Source organism: Oncorhynchus tshawytscha, linkage group LG12, assembly GCF_018296145.1.
Source record: "Oncorhynchus tshawytscha isolate Ot180627B linkage group LG12, Otsh_v2.0, whole genome shotgun sequence".
Lineage (NCBI taxonomy): Eukaryota > Metazoa > Chordata > Actinopteri > Salmoniformes > Salmonidae > Oncorhynchus > Oncorhynchus tshawytscha.
Window position 1 is genome coordinate 20,666,910 of NC_056440.1, and position 24,700 is coordinate 20,691,609.

General features: G+C 42.4%; 2 protein-coding genes across 4 annotated transcripts in view; both read right to left on the bottom strand.

The window, feature by feature from the left end:
• Nucleotides 1–6,277: 6,277 nt before the first annotated feature.
• Nucleotides 6,278–13,262, bottom strand: zgc:65851 (uncharacterized protein LOC321113 homolog). Its single transcript, XM_024438381.2, has 4 exons — nt 12,391–13,262; nt 9,910–10,233; nt 9,533–9,657; nt 6,278–9,110 (listed from the first exon to the last, which is right to left on the bottom strand). Exons 1-4 carry the CDS (start codon nt 13,132–13,134, stop codon nt 8,720–8,722), a joined length of 1,584 nt encoding a protein of 527 aa, XP_024294149.1. The 5' UTR covers nt 13,135–13,262; the 3' UTR covers nt 6,278–8,719.
• A 6,072-nt stretch (nt 13,263–19,334) lies between these two features.
• The window catches only part of LOC112262689 (max dimerization protein 1-like), a 31,392-nt gene continuing 26,026 nt past the window's right edge, over nt 19,335–24,700 (bottom strand). For 2 of the 3 annotated variants that reach the window (XM_024438383.2, XM_024438382.2), the window contains 2 exons: nt 23,233–23,392; nt 19,335–22,929 (listed from right to left, as the gene is read on the bottom strand). In XM_024438383.2, coding sequence (XP_024294151.1) covers nt 22,718–22,929; nt 23,233–23,392 — 372 coding nt within the window. In that variant the 3' untranslated portion in view covers nt 19,335–22,717. The remainder of the gene's footprint in view (nt 22,930–23,232; nt 23,393–24,700) is intronic. The other variant, XM_024438385.2, reaches the window with a different exon arrangement.

The following is a 24,700-nucleotide window of genomic DNA, read 5'->3' on the forward strand; positions in this document are numbered from 1 at the left end:
TTGGAGCTAGGAACATAAGCGTTTAGCATTTCGCTACACCCGCAATAAAGTCAGCTAAATATGTGTATTTGGCCAATACAATTTGATTTGGAGAAATGGGCGGGGTTATGACTTTGTGGCTGTTGTAACTAGTGACGACCCTCGGTGTTGAATCGCGACGTTATTTATAGTCTAAATTGCATTCTGTATCGCAACGTTTTGTAACGTTGGCTTACAATGGGTAACAAACACCCTTGAAAATCAATTCTCTAGTCTAGACATATCAAAAGTTAATTCGTTCCAGTGGTAACCACTGGTTGTGGATATATATATATATATATAAGTACCAGTCAAAAGTTTGGACACTTACTCATTCAAGGGTTTTTCTTTATTTTACTATTTTCTACATTGTTCTATGAAATAACACATGGAATAATGTAGTAACCAAAAAACGTGTTAAATCAAAATATAACCACCCTTTGCCTTGATGACAGCTTTGCACACACTTCGCATTCTCTAAACCAGCTTCGAGGCAGTCACCTGGAATGCATTTCAATTAACAGGTGTGCCTTGTTAAAAGTTAATTTGTGGAATTTCTTTCCTTCTTAATTTGTTTGTGCCAATCAGTTGTGTTGTGACAAGGTAGGGGTGGTATACAAAAGATAGCCCTATTTGGTCAAAGACCAAGCCCCTATTATGGCAAGAACAGCTCAAATAAGCAAAGAGAAATGACAGTCCATCATTACTTTAAGATATGAAGGTCAGTCAATATTGAACATTTCAATAATTTTTTACATTTCTTCAAGTGCAGTCACAAAAAACATCATGCGCTATGATACAACTGGCTCTCATGAGGACCGCCACTGGAAAGGAAGGCCCAGAGTTACCTCTGCTGCAGAGGAGAAGTTCATTAGAGTTACCAGCCCAAATAAATGCATCAGAGTTCAAGTAACAGACATCTCAACATCAAATGTTCAGAGGAGACTACGTGAATCAGGCCTTCATGTTCAGTTTTCTGCACAGAAATCACTACTAAGACACCAAAAGGAAGAAGAGACTAGCTTGGCCCAAGGAACACAGGCAATGGACATCTGATGAGTCCAAGTCCAAATTGGAGTTGGTGAACAGTATGTGTTGTTCCCACCGTGAAGCATGGAGGAGTGATGGTGCTTTGCTGATGACACGGTCAGTGTCTGTACACCTATGTAGATATTCTCCCAAAAATCTGCCATTTCCAGCTACAATAGTCATTAACAATGTCTACACTGTATTTCTTATCAATTTGATGTTATTAATGGACAAGGTGCTTTTCTTTCAGAAACAAGGACATTTCTAATGAGTCTCCTTCCTGAGCGGTATGATGGCTGCGTGGTTCCATGGTGTTTATACTTGCGTACTATTGTTTGTACAGATGAACGTGGTACCTTCAGGCATTTGGAAATTGCTCCCAAGGATGAACCAGACTTGTGGAGATCTACAATTTCCTTTCTGCGGTATTGGCTGATTTATTTTTATTTTCCCATGATGTCAAGCAAAGAGGCACTGAGTTTGAAGGTAGGCCTTGAAATACATCCATAGGTACACATTAGTTGACTCAAATCATGTCAATTAGCCTATCAGAAGCTTCTAAAGCCATGACATCATTTTCTGGATTTTTCCAAGCTGTTTAAAGGCACAGTCAACTTAGTGAATGTAAACTTCTGACCCTCTAGAATTGTGATACAGTGAACTATAAGTGAAATCATATGTCCGTAAACAATTGTTGGAAAAAATTACTTGTGTCATGCACAAAGTAGATATCCTAACCAACTTGCCAAAACTATAGTTTGTTAATAAGACATTTGTGGAGTGGTTGAAAAACGAGTTTTAATGACTCCAACCTACGTAAGTGTAATAAAACTTCAGACTTAAACTGTAGGTAGATTAACAAAACAAATAAATTGATGATGGTGAGAAGCAAGCTTCAGAGAATTCCTTCACGACGCAGTGTGCCCTCTCATGGCAGAGACTGGTGCGCTAGATGATCGATGCCAGACGATGCAGTTGGCTTGAATTTGAAATGTTTTTGTTTTGCAATTGACAGTTTTGACCCCAAGTGGCAGCAAAGGCTGACAAATGTATTGAATGAGGACTGTTTGAGATGCTTTGTGCAGCATGCATGCATGTGTGTGTAGCAGCGTGCGTGCATTTGTGTGTGTGCCTCTCTCTCCCCCCAGCAGCACAGAGATGTGGTTCATCCCAGTGTCGTGACAGGGGTATGGAGAAGTGTAACTACTTAATGGCCTTCTGCAGAGTCGGAGTGAAGGGAAGGCAGCATTGCAGACAAAACACAAAAGCCAAGTTGTTATGCTTCTCAGGGCGTTTCCCCTCTTTTCTCCTCTCAATATTACATTTTTCATAAGAGAGTACTAAAGGGTCGTCAATAGTGGTTTAAAAAATTGTAAGGTAGGCTACCAATGAACTACAATTTATATAAAAACATCAGTGCTTATGTTAAATAGGCCTACTGTGAAGTGGTTTTTTAAATTCTTTATCAGTTCTTTGAATTACTTCCTTTGATTCTTGCATAATTCCATTGAGAGCCCTCTCACCACAGTAGCCCATGCTGGAGCACAGCACATTATGACCCATCAAAACCCATGTAGTGCTGGAAGAGATAAATCAATCAATGCAAATTAATGCATGCAGCACTTCCGTCAATCACTCCCTCGAGGTGATCTATAAGCTACATATCCATTCTCTGTCTACTTTACGATCATTGTGATTCCACATTCCCTGACCGTATCAGATCCACAGCGTATTGAGGGTGCTGCACATACTGTATCTTGTTATTGGGTGAATGTATCTAAGACATATATTAGGGAGAGAGTTGTAAAGATCCATACATTTCTCGGTTCATAACTGTTGAATAACCTTTTTCCTAAAAATGATAACTGTTTGTTTGCTGTATTATTATTTTTTAAACACAAAGCAATCTAATAACCAATTTCACATAGTTACATTTTATCCTTGTACTGCAGTGTTGTGTCTGTGATCTGTGGTGTGGCGGTACTTCACCAGGTTCCTGCACCCGACTTTGCACAGTCATGCTATATTGCGTATGCATGAGGCAGGGTGCCCCCCTGCCCCGCTCAGTGGTGTGGTATCTTGCTGTACTGTATATCAGAGTGGCAGAATTTGGCTGGGGCTCCTCGGGGCTCTGGGACATCTGCAATGCAGAAGTCTATTTATAGCGGTGGAGAAAGGATGCCAGAGAAATGGAAAGAGGGAGGTGAGAGAGAGGGAGGTGAAAGAAGAGGGAGGTGAAAGAGAGAGGGAGGTGAAAGAGAGAGAGGGAGGTGAAAGAGAGAGGGAGGTGAAGAGAGAGAGAGAGGGAGGTGAAAGAGAGAGAGAGGGAGGTGAAAGAGAGAGAGGGAGGTGAAAGAGAGAGAGGGGGAGGTGAAAGAGAGAGAGAGAGACAGACAGACAGAGAGTGAGAGAAAGGCTGAGAAGACGGTGTGAAAGGGGAGCTGCTGAATGGTGGATGAGTGAAAACTCTTCTTGTACAGAAAAAGCAGGATGAGACAGATTTAGAGAAAGGGGAGAGATAGTGAGTGTCAATGACACAAAGAATAATTGAGTAATTGTACCCTCAATTTGACAATTTCCTTTTTTTCTTAATCAGCAATATGTTGCTATTGACAACTGAATAAATCCCTTGGACCCTTTGAGAAGCCAAAACACAGCATTGATCATTGGATAAAACTGCCGTGAGGCCCAGACTGAAAGACTGATAACTTGGTAACTTTGCCTAGATACAATCAGCTTCCTCTGCCACATGTGCTAATGAATTACGTAATACTTATCCTTATCACAAAGGAATCTTTTTTCTGATTATCAAGATGTCTGGGTAAACTCATTATCTTAATATAATGTATACATACATAACAGTAATAGTAGGCTATGTTATATAATTAGGTTCCTGACCCTTTCCCAAAGTCTCAGTTGACCGTACTGGAGATAAAGGGATAAGCAGTGGCAAGGTCAGAGAACTGTCTACCTGCCAGTAACCATCTTCTAATTCAGTTTCTAGTGGAAATGTCATTATTTGGCCATCAACATGGATAGAAGGAGGTGGTTGCTGATTACTGAGGCCAAGATTTCCGACCTTATCGCAGCAGGTCTCGGGAGTGCACTGAGAAAAAGATGCAGTTCAATTATGTCTGCATCTCCAGAACAACAAATCGGCCGACGTCATATCTCACCGCATCGTGCGGAACCGCAATGCCGCCAAACAAATCAAGGACGGCTCCACCACGGCACAGCCACACACCCCAGAAAGGGATTGATCACATTCCTCTGTTTTCAATAAATCTGTCTAGATACTATGCTCTGTCTTGCTGTGTTTGTGTGTGTGTGTCTTCTTCCATTGCAATGCTCCTGCAGAGTGATACATCCCTGGACCTTTCTCATTCACCCCACCTGGCCCTGCCAACCCATAACTCTCTCCATGGCACACAGATGACAGTGAATCAGCCATTCTGTGCCTTGGCTTGTATACCGACACAAAGGTTGAGATTCACATGGCCACACATGCACTGTATACACACACAGAGAAGTTTTGAAGTAAATTAGACCTTGGTATCATATGAACCACCGGGTGGGGTGAATGAGAAAGGTCCAGGGATGTATCACTCTGCAGGAGGATAGCAATGGAAGAAGACACACACACACACAAACACAGCAAGACAGAGCATAGTATCTAGACAGATTTATTGAAAACAGAGGAATGTGATCAATCCCTTTCTGCGGTGTGTGGCTGTGCCGTGGTGGAGCCGTCCTTGATTTGTTTGGCGGCATTGCGGTTCTGCACGATGCGGGGAGATATGACGTCCGCAGATTTGTTGTTCTGGAGAAGCAGACATAATTGAACTGCATCTTTCCTCTTGCAGGCTTTGTCTTGTTTTCTGTGTTTCATTGATTTGTCCTTCGTGCTGATGATGACCTTTTGTCAATGCACTGATACCTTTTTGTCCACACAGTATTACTGAGTGGCTGTGCAGATAGTAAAGATCCCCACTCTAAGATAAGGTGCTTGCTTCTGACAGCAGTGCTGGTGGCCACTGTGCTACTGTCATCCATCTTACCTTCTACTTCTCTCATCCTTTACCTTTGAAGCAGGCAGGAGAGAGAGGGAGCTGATATGGGAGATATAGCCTGCAATCCAAATGCCACCCTATTCCATGTGGGCCCTGGTCAAAATGTATGTACTAAATAGGGAATAGGGTGTAATTTGGCACGCAACCCTCCAACTCATCTAGAGGCCTAACTGACTTCATACATCACTTTCAGTCTGGTGGAGCAGTTTGTAAAACTTTCCTCCAACTAACTACACAAAAGTAAAGCATAATGTCTACTTCACATGATCATAATCTCTCAGTGAGTGATGGGACATAACTTTGATGTGTTATTATGTGGTATAGTCATTGCCGGTTGGCTAACCCAAATTGTTATGTCATATCAAATATATGATAATTTATGGTTTATTATAGGTTTGCCTATTCCTCTCAGGTCAGTGAGTTATTGAAGAATGGCATTAGTTGGTAATGGCATGACTGACAATAATATCTGCTATGTCATGCTAATGGATCAACATAGTGTGATGGGCAGACAGTTTGAATAAAGTCCATTTATTGATGTGTTCCCTTCGTGGACTATTATTCATCTCTTTGACCATGTCCATCAGTGTAGTAATAATTTGATATCACGGTTTGTTTTTCTATTTCAATCTAGAAACCTTAGTTGCTACATCCATTATTTTTACTTTAAATGAATGATTCTTGAAGAATATAACTTATAAATGCCTCATGAGCTTATTAGTTCCACTGTCGTACCCACCAGACCCCAAAATATAAACTTGTTTTATTCCAATGTTTGTAATCAAAGTAAACGTAAACACACACTATATAACCACAAAACATGGTTAAAACTATAATGTTGATATCATGACGGTCAGTCCTTGTATCCATAGCTCTGTCTATGAATTTGAAAGGGATTATATTTCTCTAGACCCATCCCTCAGCATTTTTACTAAAACTGAGGCGGGTGATCACTTTGTTAGTGTTCCAATTAAGTATTCTATCTTTAACACTTGTATTGTGTACTGTATGCATTTTCAATGCAAAATGCTTCAAATATTATAGCATTGTTTTTTGGTTTGTCCTTCTCGCTCTAAACCTGCACCCAGTCATAAAATGTAGCTTATTTCGAATGGTTTTGATGATATGATATTATTGAAGACACTGCCGATGGTTGTAAGTGTTTGGTTAATAAATGGCTTTATTTGGCTTTGGGAGGAATACCACTGCATGAGATAGCAGCACATACAGTCACAGTAGTATAGCAGAATGAACGCTCAACGCTCCTGAAACACCTCGGAAACATGTGAAATGCAAGTGAAAACTATTTTTATTGTTTTGATCATGGTTAAGGCAATTTCTTTTTTTTTTTTTACACTCAACAAGCGAAATCTATCCCATGCCCAGTTTTAATGCTCCAAGAATCAGGCCATGCAGTCAATGCTTGTCGATTGATTCATTTCTCAAAGAAAGGAAAAAAAGAGTGAAATCTCGAACAGTTAAGGAAGGCCTTCCACAGTGTGCGGCAGTCTCAAAAAAGAACATTTAACATTCTGTCAAGCTATACATTTGTCCACGGTAAGTGTACAAAAATGTTGGAGAGGACAGGTAATTTTACTGCTGTATAGGATTCTAAAGTACATTGGCCGAATTCTTACAAAAAAATCCCTGTGCTCTCCATCCATTTGTATTTTTCCATTTATTATTCTTTCCCTGAACACACTTCCTGCAACACTATTCATTTTATCGCTGTACACCATACATGTCTCTGTCTTTAACATTTACACCTATTCTTTAAGCCTTACATATCAACCCACACAGTCACTGTACCCTGACCCACAGATAGTCCTGATATGGATAGCTTGGCACCAGTCATATCAGAGCTAACTTACAATATGCTATTATGGTCCCTCTCCTGCAGCTTGGGATGTCTGCCTGGGGTATACATACTGTTGCTGTCCATCTCAGACTGTGGTGGTGGTGGTAGGGGGTATATTGTGATAATAGCCCTTATCTGTGGCTCTGCACCATGTGACCAATCAAGACTCCAGTGGCGTCTTGACCGGCTGCCAACTGGTCCTGCAGTCAGAGTGGAGGGCTGTCTGTCACTCACTGTCACCCCCAGCTGTCCTGTTAGAGCAGCCACAGGCCTCTTCACTGTCTGGAACAGAGCACACTGCTAAAAGGACCCACGGGCTGTGTCTCAAATGGCATTCTATTCCCTACGTAATGCATTACTTTTGGCCAGCGCCGTATGGGCCATGATCAAAAGTAGTGCACAATATAGGGAATAGGGTGCCATTTGGGATGCAAACAACACACACTCCCCCAGTAAACAAACAAGACTCTGTGGGAAAGGAAGGGCCTAGGAAAGACATTTACCTCAGGTTTGGAGTGAGTTATCTTACTTGGAGGGCAGGGCAAGGCAGGGCAGGGCATATCCATTCAGTGACAAATGAATCAATCAAGAGGGGGTATTTCTACATCAAATATAAGGGTATAATGTGATAAATAGTAGCATTTTAAAACTCTACATTTTTCATTCCTGAAAGGTGCCCTTCTGAAAACAGAAGTATCACTGCACAATGCACTTATCGCCTACCTTTGAAAATAGAAACCTCCCAAATAAAAGTTATGATGTTGTCATTTTGCAGAGCTCTGACCGTCGCAGTGATAGAGAGAGGGGGAAGGTGAATGGTGAAATGTTTAGTTTTCTGGCGATGAAAAGAAAGTGGGTCAATGGACTGAACATTCTATATATTTCACATGTGAATGAAAAAAAGAGGAGTGAGGAGCATTCAGTGTGCCAGTTTGTGTCTGCAGCTCAAAATACATTATTGCACCTACGGGAATTATCTGGATTTCTGTGTACCCAATATTATACACTAACATTCATGAAAAGGTTTACAAAGCATTTTCTACAATGAATTTCTCTAGACATTTGCAACTTTTCTTTGTCGAAATCAAAAGCACCTTTAAAAGTTGGACTGGTAAAAGTTGATCAAGTTTTATGCTCCAGACCTCTGTGCATATAATAGTCTGTGTGTTACTACCAGGATCCTATTAATACTTTCAAGATTACAACGGCTCTTCACCACATTTCATATCATTAATGGCACATAAAGACAGGACGTTACTGGGCAATATTATTCCTGACCTCTTAATATGACATCATACTTGCTTTAAGGCATTCTCTTACTGACTGACTGACTGACTGGCTTACTACCGTAATGTTGAGCACCTTCTCTCTGCTCTCTGTTCTGTGATAACCATCATCTATGGTGTAAAACTGTGACATAGGATCCTGAGCACCCTATTCAGGAAATCTAGCTACAGGTTTATCTTCTGTCAGGGTAATACACCAACAGTATGTTCCTCTCTGTGATGTGTCTTTCTGTTTTCCACCACACAGCTCATTGTTGAGACCCAGAGAAACAGAGGAGAAGGTACGTGTGTGTGAGGCATCTGGCGTGAGTACGGTAAGTGTGTCTGTGTGTCTGTGTGTTTGTGTGTGTGTCCTTGTGAAACAGAGATGAGGTGATGGGGAAGGGATAAGATCCATATGAGTGAATGAGTGGACTGTAGTAGTGCGAAAGGCATTGATGATCGATGACACAAGTAGTTTAGCTCTTGGTGCTCTTGCTGGGAGCACTTCCCTTCTCTCCCTTCTTCTCATCCTTCTCATCCTTGCCATTCTTCTCATCTGTCTTCTTCTGATCTTCCTCCTCCTCTTCTTCCTCTTCCTCCTCATCACCGTTTCCATTCTCCTCTGCATTCTCATCTCCCTCCTCTCCTTCCTCTCCTTCCTCCTCATTCTCCTCTTCCTCTTCCTCCTTCTCTTCCTCATCCTCCTCCTCCTCTGGTTCCTCAGGCTTGGCTCCCCTCATCCTGTAGGGGGCAGAGGAACCCAGGGCGTAGGAGCGGCCAGACGAATAGGAGAAGCCAGAGTAGCCTGACTGCAGGATATTTCCGCCCACTGTACTCAGACGGCACTCTTCACCTTCCAGCAGCTTCCTGAAGAGGGGATGGAGATGGAGACATAGAGAGGTTGAGGAAGAGAGAGTCAGTTTACACATGTGTCAAAATCCACTGGTGTGCTGACTAAGTATTCACATTTTTTTTAGAGGGGGAAAAGATGTTCATAAATCTTTCCAAGACACACTGTGGTGCATCAACATTGTGATGACTGCTGAGCTGACTGAACTACGGACTAAATCAGAGAAAGAGGGAGTCAGCTTAGAAATGTACCAAACGCCGACCATTCATCATTGTCAAAGCAGTCATGTGAATGTTGTCAGTCACTCTGCTGACTTGGAATTCAAATGTGAAAAAGGTGTTTAGTATACAGGAAAGGCACTGTGGTTTGGATCAATGATATGCTGCTGATTTAACATTATCAGACATAACTCTTAGACTCAGATCAAGTGATGACTGACCTGTATGCAGCGATCTCAATGTCCAGGGCCATTTTGACGTTCAACAGGTCCTGGTACTCACGCAAATGACGGGACATCTCACCCTTGGTGCTGCGGAGGGCAGACTCAAGCTGCTGGATGGTCTCCTGCAGGCAGATTAACATCAGGATGTATTACTAATGATAAAGACCTCACTATTCTACCTCACAATGTGCATGACCTAATACCTTTTCACATGTGTTGTGCTACAGTCTAATTACAATTCCATCACACATACCATCTGTGATATGCAACTGTTACTTAGGAGGACATGATTCTATAGAATTCACAGGGTAAAGCCTGTACTGTAGCAATTACTGTGGTATACAAAAATATTCACCCTGTCCTACTCCACGTACCTGCATCTCTCCCATCTCGTTGCTGTGGCGGTCTTCCATCTCAGCCATCTGCCTCTCCAGGGCCTCATTGTGGCCCCTGAGGGCCTCGATCTCCAGGGTACGGGCCTGCACCTGCCTGCGGTACTCATTTAGCTCCTCCCTGCTATGCTTAACTTGATCCTGGTTGCGGGCGGCCGCCTCATTCACACTGGCAAACTTGGAGCGGTACCACTCCTCCGCCTGGTTCTGGTTCTTGGCTGACAGGACCTCGTACTGGGCACGGATGTCCTTCAGGGCCACGGCCAGGTCGGGTTTACCCTCCCTCATATCCATCTCCACTGACACCTGGGACCAGGTAGGGACAGAGGGGTAAGTTAAAGGGTTGGGAATGATTACCAGGTGTTAGCACGGGGGAAAAGAATGCTTCAATGGCTGAATAGATACATCTCTAAGTTGCAGTGGAGATTTGAATATGAGAATGTTTGCTTTATTATTCGTTATTATATTAGTATTTTCACAAAAATCCAAATGAAAATGTGAAATATCATAGTAAATCAAAACCAAAATATTTGCAACATCTAGTTTTTCTAAAAATAACCAAAATATAGGTAAAGTTTTGATAATCACTATTGAAAATGTGAAATCTTTGTCAAACAACATAGACCATTATGTGCTTGCAGTAGACACCTGGGAGCTGTGAGCCTTGTGCTAATGTGACTTTTACAGTCACGTTTACCCTTACCTTCCTACCTATCTACCTGTTCATATTACCTCACCTACCTTGTACCACTGCACATTGACTTGGTACCAGTACTCTCCTTGTGTATATAGCCTCGTTAGTGTTACTTTATTGTCACTATTGCCTTTTTTATTTCCTTTTTTACTTGCTAAACTTTTCTTCCTTTTTAACTCTGCATTGCTGGGAAATGGCTCGTAAGGAATCATTTCACAGTCAAATCTACACCTGTTGTATTCAGCACATGTGACAAATAAAATTTGATTTGATTTGAATACATTTGAATTGATTATCTATCCAGTGAAGTAGAATGGCGAGGGCTGATGTATCGAGCACTGAGTCAGGGCTCTGTGCACCACTATGGTGGTGCTGTCAATCATTTATCACTTACATGGCAATTATACTGTATGTCCTGCATGGCAAAAGAAAAGCCCCATAGAGGAAACAAACAATTAATGCTCTTTCCAATGATGAAGATTCTATGCTGCATTGATTGACATGAAATTGTACATCATACTTTTTTGTTTGGTTTTAAGTCTTTAGAGTTATCACCTTATCCAATGATGCATCCAAAATGCCACTGGCTTCTGGGACACTGTATAAAGCTACAATAATGCTGTTTAACTGTGACCTTGATTAATGATTATATTTTTCCAACTAATCTTGTGTGGGACAACATGAATCAACACCATGTTGACAACATCTATGCTATGTGGCAGTAGTAACCTATATATAAAAAAAGTAATTTCTCCCAATCCTGTCAAATCAATTGACAAAGTGTGATAGTTGATCATCATGAGATTGTCTAGGTAAAATGCAACAAGGGCATGCACTGATCTATCTGTATTGAGTTTTCTGATGTTCTGAATTGACCCTGCCCTATCCCGTATCCCCCCTGCGTGATGGGACGACCACACCTAGATATTGCGCTACTATTTCTCTGCATCATCAGTGCCAGCGCCAGCACTGCTATCAACCCCAATGCTCCCCCTCTCTCCCTCCCCCTCTCCCCCTCTCTCCCTTTCCCTCTCTCTTTTTTAGCACACTCTCTGGCGCTTTACACTGTATATCACTTTCTCACTATACAGACTCAATTTTCAGTAGCCATATAAACCATTTCAATTATATTTTATAGTTACAACACTTCCCTCATAGTTTCTATAGTTAGTGTCCTATGCCAGCGCTGGGTTTGGGGCACTGCAGATGAATTGGCAGACAGGGAAGGGAGTACTGCATGGTGCTGTTTTACACAGAACCGCAGTGCCGTACATTTTACTGCCACTAATCGCAGTGCGCAATGTTCACTGGCTTCAGCACCAAGGACAGAGCATGTGCTGTGACTGAACAAAGGCTGCGTTTACACAGGCAGCCCAATTCTGATATTTTTTTCCCCAGTAATTGGTCTTTTGACCAATCACATCAGATATTTTCACATCAGCGCTTTTTCAGAGCTGATCTGATTGTTCAAAAAGGCCAATTATAGAAACAATTGTCAGAATTGGGTTGCCAGTGTAAATGCAGCCTTATTTGACTTAGTGAATGTGGATCCATAGTATGAATGATAAGATAGCCATATGATAACACGCTATGAACATGATTAGGTATTTGGCACTGGCTATCACCATGTCACATAAAAGTTATCAGCAATTCATAGGCTACATAGCCTAACTTTTCCCTTGGTGTGTATTTGGTGTGATATGTGCGGAGATGGGGAGATGTGGGTGACATCTGATGGGGGGTCATGAGGGGTGATGTAATGTCCCCACCTGTGTGGCTTGCAGGGAAGCCTGCAGCTCCTGCAGCTCCTCCTCGTGCACTTTCCTGAGGAAGGCGATCTCATCCAACAGCGACTCGACTTTCTTCTCCAGCTCGAGCCGGGACATCGTGGCATCATCCACGTCCTTGCGGTAGTTTATCAGGGTGCCCTCCGCCTCCTCGCGGAGCCTCGTCTCCTCGTCCAGCTTCTGCTTAACGCGGTCCAGCGTCTCGTTCATCTGCACGCAGTCCAGGTGCATCTGGCTCTTCTCGTGCGTCAGTTCCTCGACGCGCGCCCTCAGCTCGCGGATCTCTTGCTCGTACAGGTCGTGCAGTCGGGAGGGCTCAGTGTGGCGCTGGCGCAGCATGGTCACCTCGGCTTCCAGCACCTTGTTCTGCTGTTCCAGGTTGTGGACCTTCTCGATGAAGGAGACGAAGCGGTCGTTCAGGCCCTGGAGCTGCTCCTTCTCGTTGGTGCGGATGATTTTCATCTCGTTGGTGACGGCCGTGGACTGGTTCAGGTCCATAGAGTCGGACATGGAGGAGTGGAAGTTGCGCCCGGCGCCCACCTTGCGGTAGCCGGAGGATGTGAGCATGGATGGGGAGCCATAGTTGCGGTTTGCGCTGCTGGAGCGGAATCCGCTGGACAGGCGAGAGGGGCTGCTGCCTAAGGTCATGCGGCCGGAGTTCCGGGGCGCGTCCCCGAAGATCTTCCGATAGGAACTGCTGGAGTAGACGTCGCCGGAGTAGCTCATGTTTGCAGTTGGAGAAGTGGAATGCTAGTTATACCTTTGTTGCTTGCGAAGTCCTTTTGTGCGATTGTGTGTGGAGTGTGGGAGTGTGGGTGGGAGAGAAAGAGAGACGCAATTCATGCCTGGCCAAGACAGGTGCTTTTATAGTGATGGAGCTCCAGCATCATTTGACGCACGGGCGGCAGTAGAGACAGGGAAACCTGCAAGCTCCTGCAAAAAGAGTTATTCTCAGGGGAACACGAATTAACTCATGCTGCTCCTTACCTTGTATTTTGGCAACTCATTCTTTTCTTGAAAAAAATGTAATCCGCGCTGTACAGATAAGACCGTATAGACGTATGGTCAAGGAAAGCACATCAAACTACGACTTATATAGGGGACGGATAAACTGTAAATAATAATGAGGTCAATAAATAAGAATACTAACAACAATAGTAGGCCTACTAATATCCTAATGATAATGATGATATATAATGATAGAAGTAAAACACGACTTCACTCTTATATGCTGATATTGAGGCCAACATGGCACAGAATTTGCCTAATTAACACATCCTAGTCAATTTTGTATATCGTTTTGTGAAACTAGTTACATGTGCAGGTTATCCCATCCCACTAAACAATGTCATTGCAGTTTCGGTTGCAACAGTTCAGGCAGCATGGGATCGGTGCATGTGAAGTGTGGGCCAAGAGTCCGGAGTGAGGGTGTCTAAACAAGATTGCTGTATTGCAGCTTGGAGCCATGCACCCCTCACGCCCAACCACCGCAGTGTCTGTGTCTGAGTACAGGCAGGATGAGGCACAGAGACACAAAGGCCAATTTACATGACCCCACATGCGCACGTCTCAAATAAAATCAGTGCATGTCGCTTACTAGCCTAACACCTATACACAAGTTTAGCCTTCATTAAAAACATAAGCCTGTGAAATAGGCCCAGTATATATTTTTCAGCGTCCCAGACCGCTTTGGGGTGATGATTCAGCATATTAGAGAACGTTATTGGTGGTGCTGCGCTGTCTTCTCATCTCGCCTCGCGCAGCTGGAGCTGGCCTTGGTCCTGATCCAGGACACCGACCACGCCCCTATGGAGGACACCCACGCGCGCTCCTGCGCCCAGAGCTGTCGGGACTGCAGCTTTTCTACGGTTCGATCAGCACTTCTAAACACCAGTGTAGATGTAGATCAGAACAAGCATCGTAATGCTCTGTACACAGCCGCAGTCTAGCCTATAATTGTAATTTGATCCGGCACCAAGCCTTGCAGTCGTATTTTTGTCTACTCGAGGAATTGTCTCATCATGATTTGAGACCATTTGGACTCGTGTACAACCGTGGTAGGCAAATGCACATTACAAGCTCACCTTTGAAAACAGCTAGACCTATAGCTATATTACCCCATATAGTAAACATTCAACACATTTTGAATATGCATTCACAATCACTTTGCATTTGAAAGTATTCAGGAATATATTTACATTTCACACGTTCTAAACTAGTTGTTTAGTAAATTTTACTGTTGATGGGTCAGCCTTGCCCTTGAAGATTCATGAGATATTGATCTCTTGATCTAGTCCTATATGCTTTTCTAAGATTGCAGCAGATAGTAATTTGGGGTATGTCTGACCAAGGGCATGTCATGATGGTCAAGGTATTCCCTAATCACATTTTATCCATGTCACTGAGGCTTTACATATGTTTCAAGTTTTATTGTCACATGCACAGGATACAGCAGGTGTAAACAGTGGCAACCTGTCATTCAAGGCATGTGGGGCAGGCTTGCCAGTTATTTTGGCATTAATACGTGTCACATATCAGTTTGCAAACAATGTAAATAAAATATATATCATTAAGTTAATAAAGCTGCATACAAATATGGTCTCTTTTTTGTTTTCTTGAGTTAGGCAGCTCCAAAGTGGTGGTGGTGGTGGTGGTGGAAAATACGGAGCTTTGCGTTGTGATTGGCTCAGTGTTCTGTCACTCATGGGGACACTATGTCACCGCCATGTCTAAGGGTAGAGCAAGATAATTCTAGCCCCTTGGGTGCGGCCATAGAGTTACACTAGAAGTGCCCAGCCAAGAAGGCTCAAGGTCATTGACCACAGATAAAATGACGTCAAATCACATTATATGTACAGTAGCTATGACTGGACTGATCATGTCAACATCATACTTTCAAAATCTTAGCTAGCAGTGATCATCATGAATCAAGTCGACAATCTACTGGCAAATATTTTTTTATCCTTGTCATAGGAAGAGAAATAATGAATAGAAATTAAAGGTAAAATATATCGATGCTCATTGGCCATTGGACATAAACATTACACAACAAGTTGGAAATCACAAATTCAACAATGAGTGGTTTGGGAAATACGTTTTGAACGGTCATCAAACTCGGAATTGTAAATCCGGCCTCTTTCTAGAACTAGATCAATGACATCATCATGATTCAACCTATTTTTTTGTGAGTTCTCAGTTGTTTTGAAAGCACCATAAATACAGAGAATGCCAGACTTTGATGACACAGTTTGCCTACGAAGGACCGCCGTGCCACCTTCCTGTTCAAGTGAGCACAGCACAACAAGGTGAGTCCAAAAATTATTTGTGTGCCGCTGCATAAACGATGTAACATGCCAGAGAGACATGTATACTATAACTAAGAAAGTAATACCAAGTGTATGTTGTGTAGTAAGATGTTAGTAGCCCATGTGCCTCACCCTGATAATTTGGTCTATTTACCCCTCTTAATTTCGCCTACTGTTCTGACTTGGTGGTGCACATGTAGCCTATGACCTGTTTTAGAGAAACGTAATCATAGAATATTGTAAGAGCTTTCATTGTCTGCTTATATGCCCCATTTATGTATACTACAGTTCTGACTTGGTGTACAGGGAGAACACTGTAAGAATGGCCCATGTTCTGAATTCTGTCGCTGTACATTTTAAAAGTGCTAAACAAATAGTTATATTGACCACGTCCACCCTAGCTCGCTCATTAATGTCTTAATCAAATTTATGGATTGCCTCTTATCCGCTTCCGTCCCCTTATGCCATAGTTTGTACATCTCAATTGTCATTAGAAACCACATTTGTTTAAGCAAGTCAGCCATATGAGCTATGTTTTTTTTAAAGGCAGTAAATGAGGCTGAATGAACTGTTTCGCTGCCAGACAAGGCTCCGCTGATAGCCAGGTGTAGCAGTGGTAATGTGTTGGGACTCTGCTGTTGGGACACCTTTATGTAGGCCCTAACAGTTTGGGCACCGTTTCTCACTGTTATAGTGCAATTACTGTATTGTTTAGCGTGATGTTGTGTAGTGTAGTGGCTTTGCTGGCATGCATCCCACATTAATAAAAAAATTCCCTCCCAAGATTTATTTACATGCTAAAATCGCCACTGGGTGTAAAACAGCACAGTGAAACACTTAACTTGCAAGCCACAAATGGAACCACAAATTCAAATTGCACCAGCAAATCACGGTTATTATCTGAACAGAAAATAAAATACCATTGAAAAAAGTGACAAATATTTACACTATAGATGCTTTGTTTACCGTGATGTAATACATTAATGGTAAAGTAAGTTAATGCCATTCATTTCCCAGATTCCCATTTTAACCACAAGGGGGCAGAACATGCTCAGTAATTTCAACATCTCCACTTTGCCTTGAGAGATACAGGCCAAGTAAACAATGTGCTAACCTTCTCATCTCTAGTTCTACACTGATCCAAAACCATCAGCAGCCAGACAGACTTTCTTTTCTGAGATCTTCATGAGAAAACAATGTTGTCTTTTGCATAATCATAGCCTACACCTCATCATTAGTGTGAGAGACATACACACATCCCACAAACCCTTACCTATACACACCCTGCAGCACTTCACCTGCTGGCTCAGACCAGCCATATCCAGCAGCTCCAACAGCAGGCAGAAACAAAAGCCCCATTGAGACCCGAAAGACAGGAGATGACTGGGTGTGAAGCAGCAGGACAATTACAGGTATTTGTTGTACTGAAAGAGAGATACTGAAAACAACTCACTGCTGTGAATGTGGAGTGTTTTTCCTTTCTTCATTAGATCTATTGAGAAATGACATTTTTGATTCACATACATTCACTTTGCTGTCTGCATCAGTTAATTTTCTGTTGGGATAAATGCCTTCTTTGTATGAAAAGCTGTACTACTTTGAGAGAAATTTCCTTTGAATGCTGCACTACTGATCTATGTCTATAGGATACCATGCTTAGGCTCTTACTCAAAGGGCTTGTTTGAAACATCCCTATCCCAGGTGCTTTGATTTGCCAGGTGCATATGTTGCAGTAGCTTTACCCGGACCAACGGTCTGTTGCTGGCCCGTGTCCCTCTGGTCCCTTGAGACCCTCCTCCTCCTCCTCATGCAAACTATCAGCTCCATCTGTCAACAAGCCCCTCATAATACGGCCCCTACCTTAGGTCCATTTTGTCTCAGTTGGGGGATGGGATGATCAGTCACGTCCCATCTCTCTTAACAGTTCCATTATACAGTATTCTACTACACGTAATCACTATGAGACAGAATTCTGTATTTGGTGCTGTAAATTAGGCAATTTATCTTACAGAGAGAATACTTAGAACACAGCTTCAGTTAGTGTTTCATATGCCTGTTTGTATGTTTTAATAAGAGCGTGACTGTTGTGAATGTGAGTCTCTAAACATTTAGGTAGAATATCAATAGCAAGCATGTGCAGTGGTCAATGATTTGAACACTCTGTATATGTTTTCTCCTATGCACAAGCCACCTTCTTTTCTAGCCTGAGCGCCAACCCTCTTAGTGGCTGTCCTGGTGAGTCCATGCCCATAAATGTTGTGTACTCAATGTTTATTTCCCAAGGGCATGGTGTGTGTTGTAATTGTTTCAATGTGTCATTCAAGCAGAGGTGTGTGTGTGTGTCTGTGTGTGCTGCCTGCATGTCATGGCTGTGTGCGTGGTCAGTGTGGTGGTAAAGGTTGTGGTAAATTGGGTCTGCAGGGATGAAATAAACTGATAGATTTGCCTAATTTGACATTAACGGGGAGAGAGATGGGTCTCTGAACCCACTGACGGAATGTAAACACGACACACAAACACAGTCATTATGGCATAGATGCACACATGAAAAATAAATAGACTTCATTGATAAAGCCCCCCTTTGTACACTCGTCATCAAGTAGACAGTAGCAATGACAAAGACAGTACTATATCAGGTAGAGAAGGGTTGTGGGAAAGGATTTAGGGACAGCACTGCAATGCAAAACATTTAAGCCCCATGTGATGTCACTGATGGCATTCAGACTGTCCATTGATGTATTTTGCGTTGAGTCTGTGTTATGTTCAAGGTTTTCCTTGACAGTTGTTGCTCCCCTACCCCATCTACTACCACCACCTGAGAGGGTAGACAGACTCCCTCACATGACCTCTTTAAGAATATATCTTGAGGAAAGTGCTGGGGGATCCAACAGGTGAGGTCAAAATAATTTAAAAAGTCAATGCCTCTTCTGCCCTGCGGGAGTCTATCAAAACACTAGTTCAGAACAGAATACGGCTTCAGATTTCCTTTGGCCAGTAGGCTAGAAGCACATAGCATCTCATACAGACTGATCTGGAGATATTATTCCAGTCTGAATTAGATACTGGAAGAATACCTCATCTCAGTCACCAGGGAAGGGTCAGAAGCCTGCTGGAATCCTTTCGAGTGTTAGACAGCAACCCACACTAGAATATCCACACTGCACTCTCTATCTCTGTCCTTCTGCGGGCAACCAGACAAGGACGGACTGTCACAAAGGTGCCAAGATAATGAAATTGTATAATGAAATTGTATTCCTGTGTTATTCGGGACTGTATGTTTTCTGTTTATTCTGCTTGCCAGAGAGCTAGCTTTGATTACCTCCCAAGATGGTAGCTTTATTTTCCCGTCTGGCATTTCTCCACATTGACAAGGTCTCCAAGCAAAGCTGAAGATCCCCAATACGTCAATTTGGATTTTTACTACTATAGTATATAGGGATGTTCTGCATTAGATTGACATTACGGTCATTTAGCAAACACCCTTTCCAGAGCAACTTACAGTCAGTGCATTCAATTAAGGTAAGCAAGACAGCCACATATCAGCATAAGCAGAAATATATACATATTTCAAATAATCAGAATGAGCCATGAACACAAAGACAAGGAAAGTGGCTAGGTAAACAAGGCTTTCAAATGGTTTTATTCCTTTTATATCACTGGCAAATATAATTGACTGCACCACACTTCCCAAAGATTGTTTTCACAATGTTTAAAATCCCTAATTCTAAAAAATGTGTGCAGAAAATGTCCACCTTTTTATAGTTTGACATAAACCCTTCCTTCAAAAGGCAGAGTCTGTTCTGATGTGTGTATGACAACGTGTGTATGTCTGTGTGTGTGTGTGTGTGTGTGTGAGAGGGAGAGCAACACCTGAGACACAGTTACAATGAAAATAATTACCTTTTGTGATAACATGTCTACACCTATATTTTATATGAACGTGTATAATATATACTTTACTATGGTTCTCTTACATTTGTCTGTTTTAAGGCTTAAGCCACTTCGTACAAACGTAACCCAAATATACACAACAAAACAAAAAAGAGAATTCCCAGGATGATATCCTATATAGCTTACACTGGACTACACAGAAGCCAACTGCATTGATCTCTTGTTCTTTTTTAAGAATCTACACCTGCTCTTAAGGCAGAGGCTGAAGCACCGAGGGTGTTAACAGAGTGTTATACAGGGAGGACAGCTGCAGCTATACTACACAGCCCATTGTGCTCCCTCAGGCTCCCTCTGCACCATGGTGGCTGGTCCACAGCATGTGGAGGACGGGGGGGAACCACCATAGAAATGAATCAGGATCTCTTCTCTATGGAAGTCACATTCACACACAGGTAGGAGTGGAAGACGTATAAAACAGGCCATGGACAAGGAGAGAGGGAAGGAGAGGAGTGTGTGGCTCCCCAATAACAGACAATGCTTAGCTTTAATAATACATTAGGTTTTCTTTGAAAAGCCATACTGTTTTTCACCTTTTTAATAGTAAACCAATAAAAACATCCATACAAATGCGACAGTGTTTTCCCATTAAAAACAACCCTCCCTCTCCCAAACCATTATATTTTCTCTCTGAAGACATACATACACCTGCCCCATAGCACCAGTCTGAGTCGTGTACTCAATTCACTACATTCCCCTTCTAGCATGGCTACATGGTTCTCTTTTTGGATAGGGTTTTAAAATGACATAGAAGTGCAGCATTCCACACAAATAGACTAAACAATCATACTCCTATTTTTGAAGGATTTTTTGGTGTGTACCAACCGTCTTCCCGTTCTAACGAGATTCTGCAGTGACACAGTTTGAGGTTCCTTTGGCATTGTGCTGCAACAGTGCAGGGGGAGATATATTATAGGCTAGTCGACTACATTCAAATGCTGCTGCAAACCTCCCCATCTTATCCCCTGGTCATTGAACCCACCAATTCCTCCTCTTTCTGCAATGTGTTATAATCCCTTGAGTGGAGAAGCCATTTTGTTTAAGGCCCCCAGGCACAAAGGGAGAAAGCCCACTGTAGCTTCCCACCATCCCAGCAATGCCAAAGCACAAACACACACGCCAGCTCCTCTTTTCAATGTAATACATTTTTATATTAATATATATATTTTTGCATTATTTACCTGTTGACAAAGAGGATAGATTTGAAATAGATAAATATAATCAACCACAAATAAAACAATTTCAATTCTAGGAGCACCGTGCCAATTTTGAAAGGACACAAAAGCCTATAGGCACAAATTACAGATCTAAAAAGCTCTGGATCGACTATGCTGTGCAAACCAACTATACATTGAAACCCTCACAACAAAAACTAGCAAAGCGACAAGCAATTAAATAGATATATCTATATATTTACATCTAATATAAATACCTTTTTTTTTGATAAACAGATCTTTCTGCGTAAACTATTTACATAAACATAACATTTTGCATAAACAATATCTAAGTATATAGACAAGGCAGAGGAGAGTATCTTTAGTGTACAGTAGCCTTTCTGCTCTTTTCTTTCCAGAGGTGAACAAACTCACAAGACATTGATCTTGCTTGTACTGTGCTCTGACCCAAAGGCAAAGCAAGTCAGCACATCTGTTGTGTTCTGCTTGTGGGTAACCTGAAGCAGATAGCTAGAACCTTCCTGGCTTTAAAAACTGAAAACACTCCCTCATAAATATGGATGAAGGTAATGCTCCATCTGGCCTACTTTCTCTCGAACATGGAATGTGCTTTAATCCCTCCACTGGTCTACTTTCAACAATTACCGGTAACTTACTGTCTGTCTGTATAACTTCAACACATATTCAAGTGACTACCACTGGCTACAGGACATGACTAGCAGCAACACAGACCATCACATTAAAAGATGAGTTAGATGCCACCGCCATCAGCGAGAGGAAGATAAAAGATACCCCATAACAATCTCACCGTCAGAGAGAGGAAGATAAAAGATACCCCATAACAATCTCATGCTGCGCATTCTTCATAAGTTTTTGTCCTCAATTTATTTTTCCTCATAAAAATTCAGAATGGCAGGTGAGGATATGAAAGTACAGGGTATGCCAAAATAAAAACTAAAATGTAATAGCCCCCCATTATAAGAGCCAAAAACATGGAGGTATCTATCCAACCGCTAAGCCAGGTAGAGGAGAGAGGGATGGATGTATTGCTGCCGATCGCAACAATGAAGTGGTTGTGGAACATGGATGACATCAAATCACACCCGTGCTTAGTGTTGTAGAACTCCCAGTGAGGACTTTACATGTAGACAGTGCAGGTAGACAATTATTTACCATAAAGACTTTCTAATAGACTACACCTGATAACATTACTACAATAGCTGCAATGTCTTTTAAGGAGACATACAGTATATTGATTACAATGACCACAGCTCTTTGACCCAGACAATCCCTTCCTATACTGTCTCTAAGTGCTAAATACCATCCATGCGCCGATTGTTTGTACCATCACCTATAGATATGGGCGAGATGGGAGCTAGAGCTGGGGGTCGAAGGGAGTGGGGGCAGTGAGGTGTAGGTGTAGTGTTGTAATAACATTCTCTAGCTGAAGTCTTTCGTTCTCAGACGCTGGGAGCTGGAAGGGGGAAACAGCATGGTATGTGAAAACAGTCAAGTCACCTCTCTGCTCTTACACTGAAACTGACAGCAGAGCAGGTAGGGACGGAGGTGATGGACACAGAAAGGGATGGATGGAGGGGTGTCTTCCAAATACTACTCATCTTATTGAGCCAGAGGCTCTGAATGGGCAGATCTTCCATTTTGGTTGGCCGATGGACGGTTGAAATGGGATGATGGGTGTCTCAGGTGTTGGAGGTCTGAGGGGGAAAGAGAGGTGGAATACAGCTGGAGGAGAGGGCTTTGTCAGAAGGCCAGTCCTGCTGGAGGTGAGGTCTGATTGGCAGAGACTGGTTGGTGGGCGCGAGTTAACTTGACGATAGAGGGACGCCGTTGCACATGGGCCAGAGGTTGAGGGCTGTGCTCTTATAGGCTACAGCCCAAATGCTTGGCGTTCTCCTGAGTTTTCTGGTTCTGCAGGCGCAGGCTGGCGCTTGAGTAGCCCTCATCACTGCAGCTGCTGCGCAGGCTTCCCCTCTCGTCAGAGTCACTCACACTGCTGGTGCTCCACTCCAGATCCCCCAGCAGGTAGTCAGTCCCCTCCACGTCCACATCCAGCTCCTCCTCTGTTACACCCTCTGTTACACACACTACAGATTAATACTATCACCCTAAAACACATGGCAGCTACAATGTAATCTCTACTGTGCCCACAACAGAACTACCTTGGATTACCAATGTGGGATGCACCATATTTCTCATATGTAACATTTATTTAAACTAGGCAAGTCAGTTAAGAACACATTCTTATTTACAATGATGGCCTACATCAGTGAACAGAGTCTTTATCTATACATTGGTGAACATAACAGCCATGGCCATCAACAAAAAAAGATTTACAGTGCCAGCTAATTTTGGTCATGTCTGGCGTGTGTGCTCACCCTGGTCTGCATCTGGATTGTCGGAGGAGACGGTGGATCCTGTGCTGTCCATACGTGTTCTCTCCACCCCTAGCTGCTCCAGACGTCGTTGGAGGTGCCTCTGCTCCCTCTGCAGCTGGTCTAAGGTATGCTGGGCTCTCCGCTCGCTCTCCTCCAACCTCTACAGCAGACACACACATACAGTCAGACAGCATTACACAGTCAGACAACATCCTCACTTTGCGTGTGCGCGCGTTGTGGCAGCTACTTTAAAACATGCTAACATCTCCTCTTGCCCTCCTGCAACCTCTGACCTCATTACTGTATGTAACAGTGATACCGTGTAGCAACTGTCCAGTGAAAATCTAACTTTTAAACGTTCATATTCTGTTAACTCAAATAAATGTTGACTCATCCATTCCAACAGAAAAGCTGCTTTTTAACAAACTAGTGCTGAGTGATTAGTGCTTTTTGGTCTGTTCGGTTTCGGTTAAATTATTAAAAGATTATCACGGTCCTTCCATTTCGATTATTTGGGTGGAATGCTCTAACACAGAATAAACCTATTAATAAAAATCCCATGATGGTAGTGACTTCCCATTACCACTTATTAATCATCATTTACTCACATTATTTTAATAAAATATTTCAGATGTTGTGTGTATTATATTTATTTGATGACTTTATTATTTCATTCTAAGTCCTCATCTCATTTCTATAGAGCAGCTGCCTATGCTGTCTGACAAAATCACAATTTTAGTAGTTCTTAAAAGTAAATAAGGCATATTTTCTGACTGCTGAATACCAACTCTCAATCACTTAGATCATGAAAGAATCAGAGAATGGACAAGTAAATGTAAAATGGATATTGGTAATTTTAGTGAATTACCACGATTTATGCACAAAACTATGTAGATTATTGGCCTGTTGAAAACTACAAATCCCTACTACTTTGCACAGTTCAGACTGGATCTGATTATCTCTAGAGAAGCTGTGCAATGTCTGCATTGAGCTCAGAAAAAAATGAACAAAATGGAATTCAAATATTTGTACCGACGTCGGTCAATTAGTTGTTTAAAAACTGAAAAATAACCTACATTTTGGTTAATTGCTCAGCACTATAACATACTTAATTACAATTTTAGACATCTGGACACACTGGACAGTTAACTTTAATATACTGTACTGGCCTCATGCACACATAGTTAACCATGGACTGGTTCCTCTACAGTAGTGGTTCCCAAACTTGTTATAGTCCCGTACCCTTTCAAACATTCAACCTCCAGCTAAGTACCCCCTCTAGCACCAGCGCACTCTCAAATGGCGTTTTTTGCCATCATTGTAAGCCTGCCACACACACTATACGATACATTTATTAAACATAAGAATGAGTGTGAGTTTTTGTCACAACCCGGTGTGACAAAAGAACAGGATGCACATAACTCTGCAATGTTGGGTTGCATTGGAGTCTCACTCTTAAATCATTTCC

What these genes read in the sequence shown, in the direction of transcription:
- zgc:65851 (XM_024438381.2), bottom strand. Translation starts at nt 13,134, where the DNA reads ATGAGCTACTCCGGCGACGTCTACTCCAGCAGTTCCTATCGGAAGATC. An exon ending in CTTCCCTGCAAGCCACACAG is followed by an intron (nt 10,234 to 12,390) that starts GTGGGGACATTA and finishes ACCTGGTCCCAG; the next exon opens with GTGTCAGTGGAGATGGATAT. An exon ending in ATTGAGATCGCTGCATACAG is followed by an intron (nt 9,111 to 9,532) that starts GTCAGTCATCAC and finishes TCCCCTCTTCAG; the next exon opens with GAAGCTGCTGGAAGGTGAAG.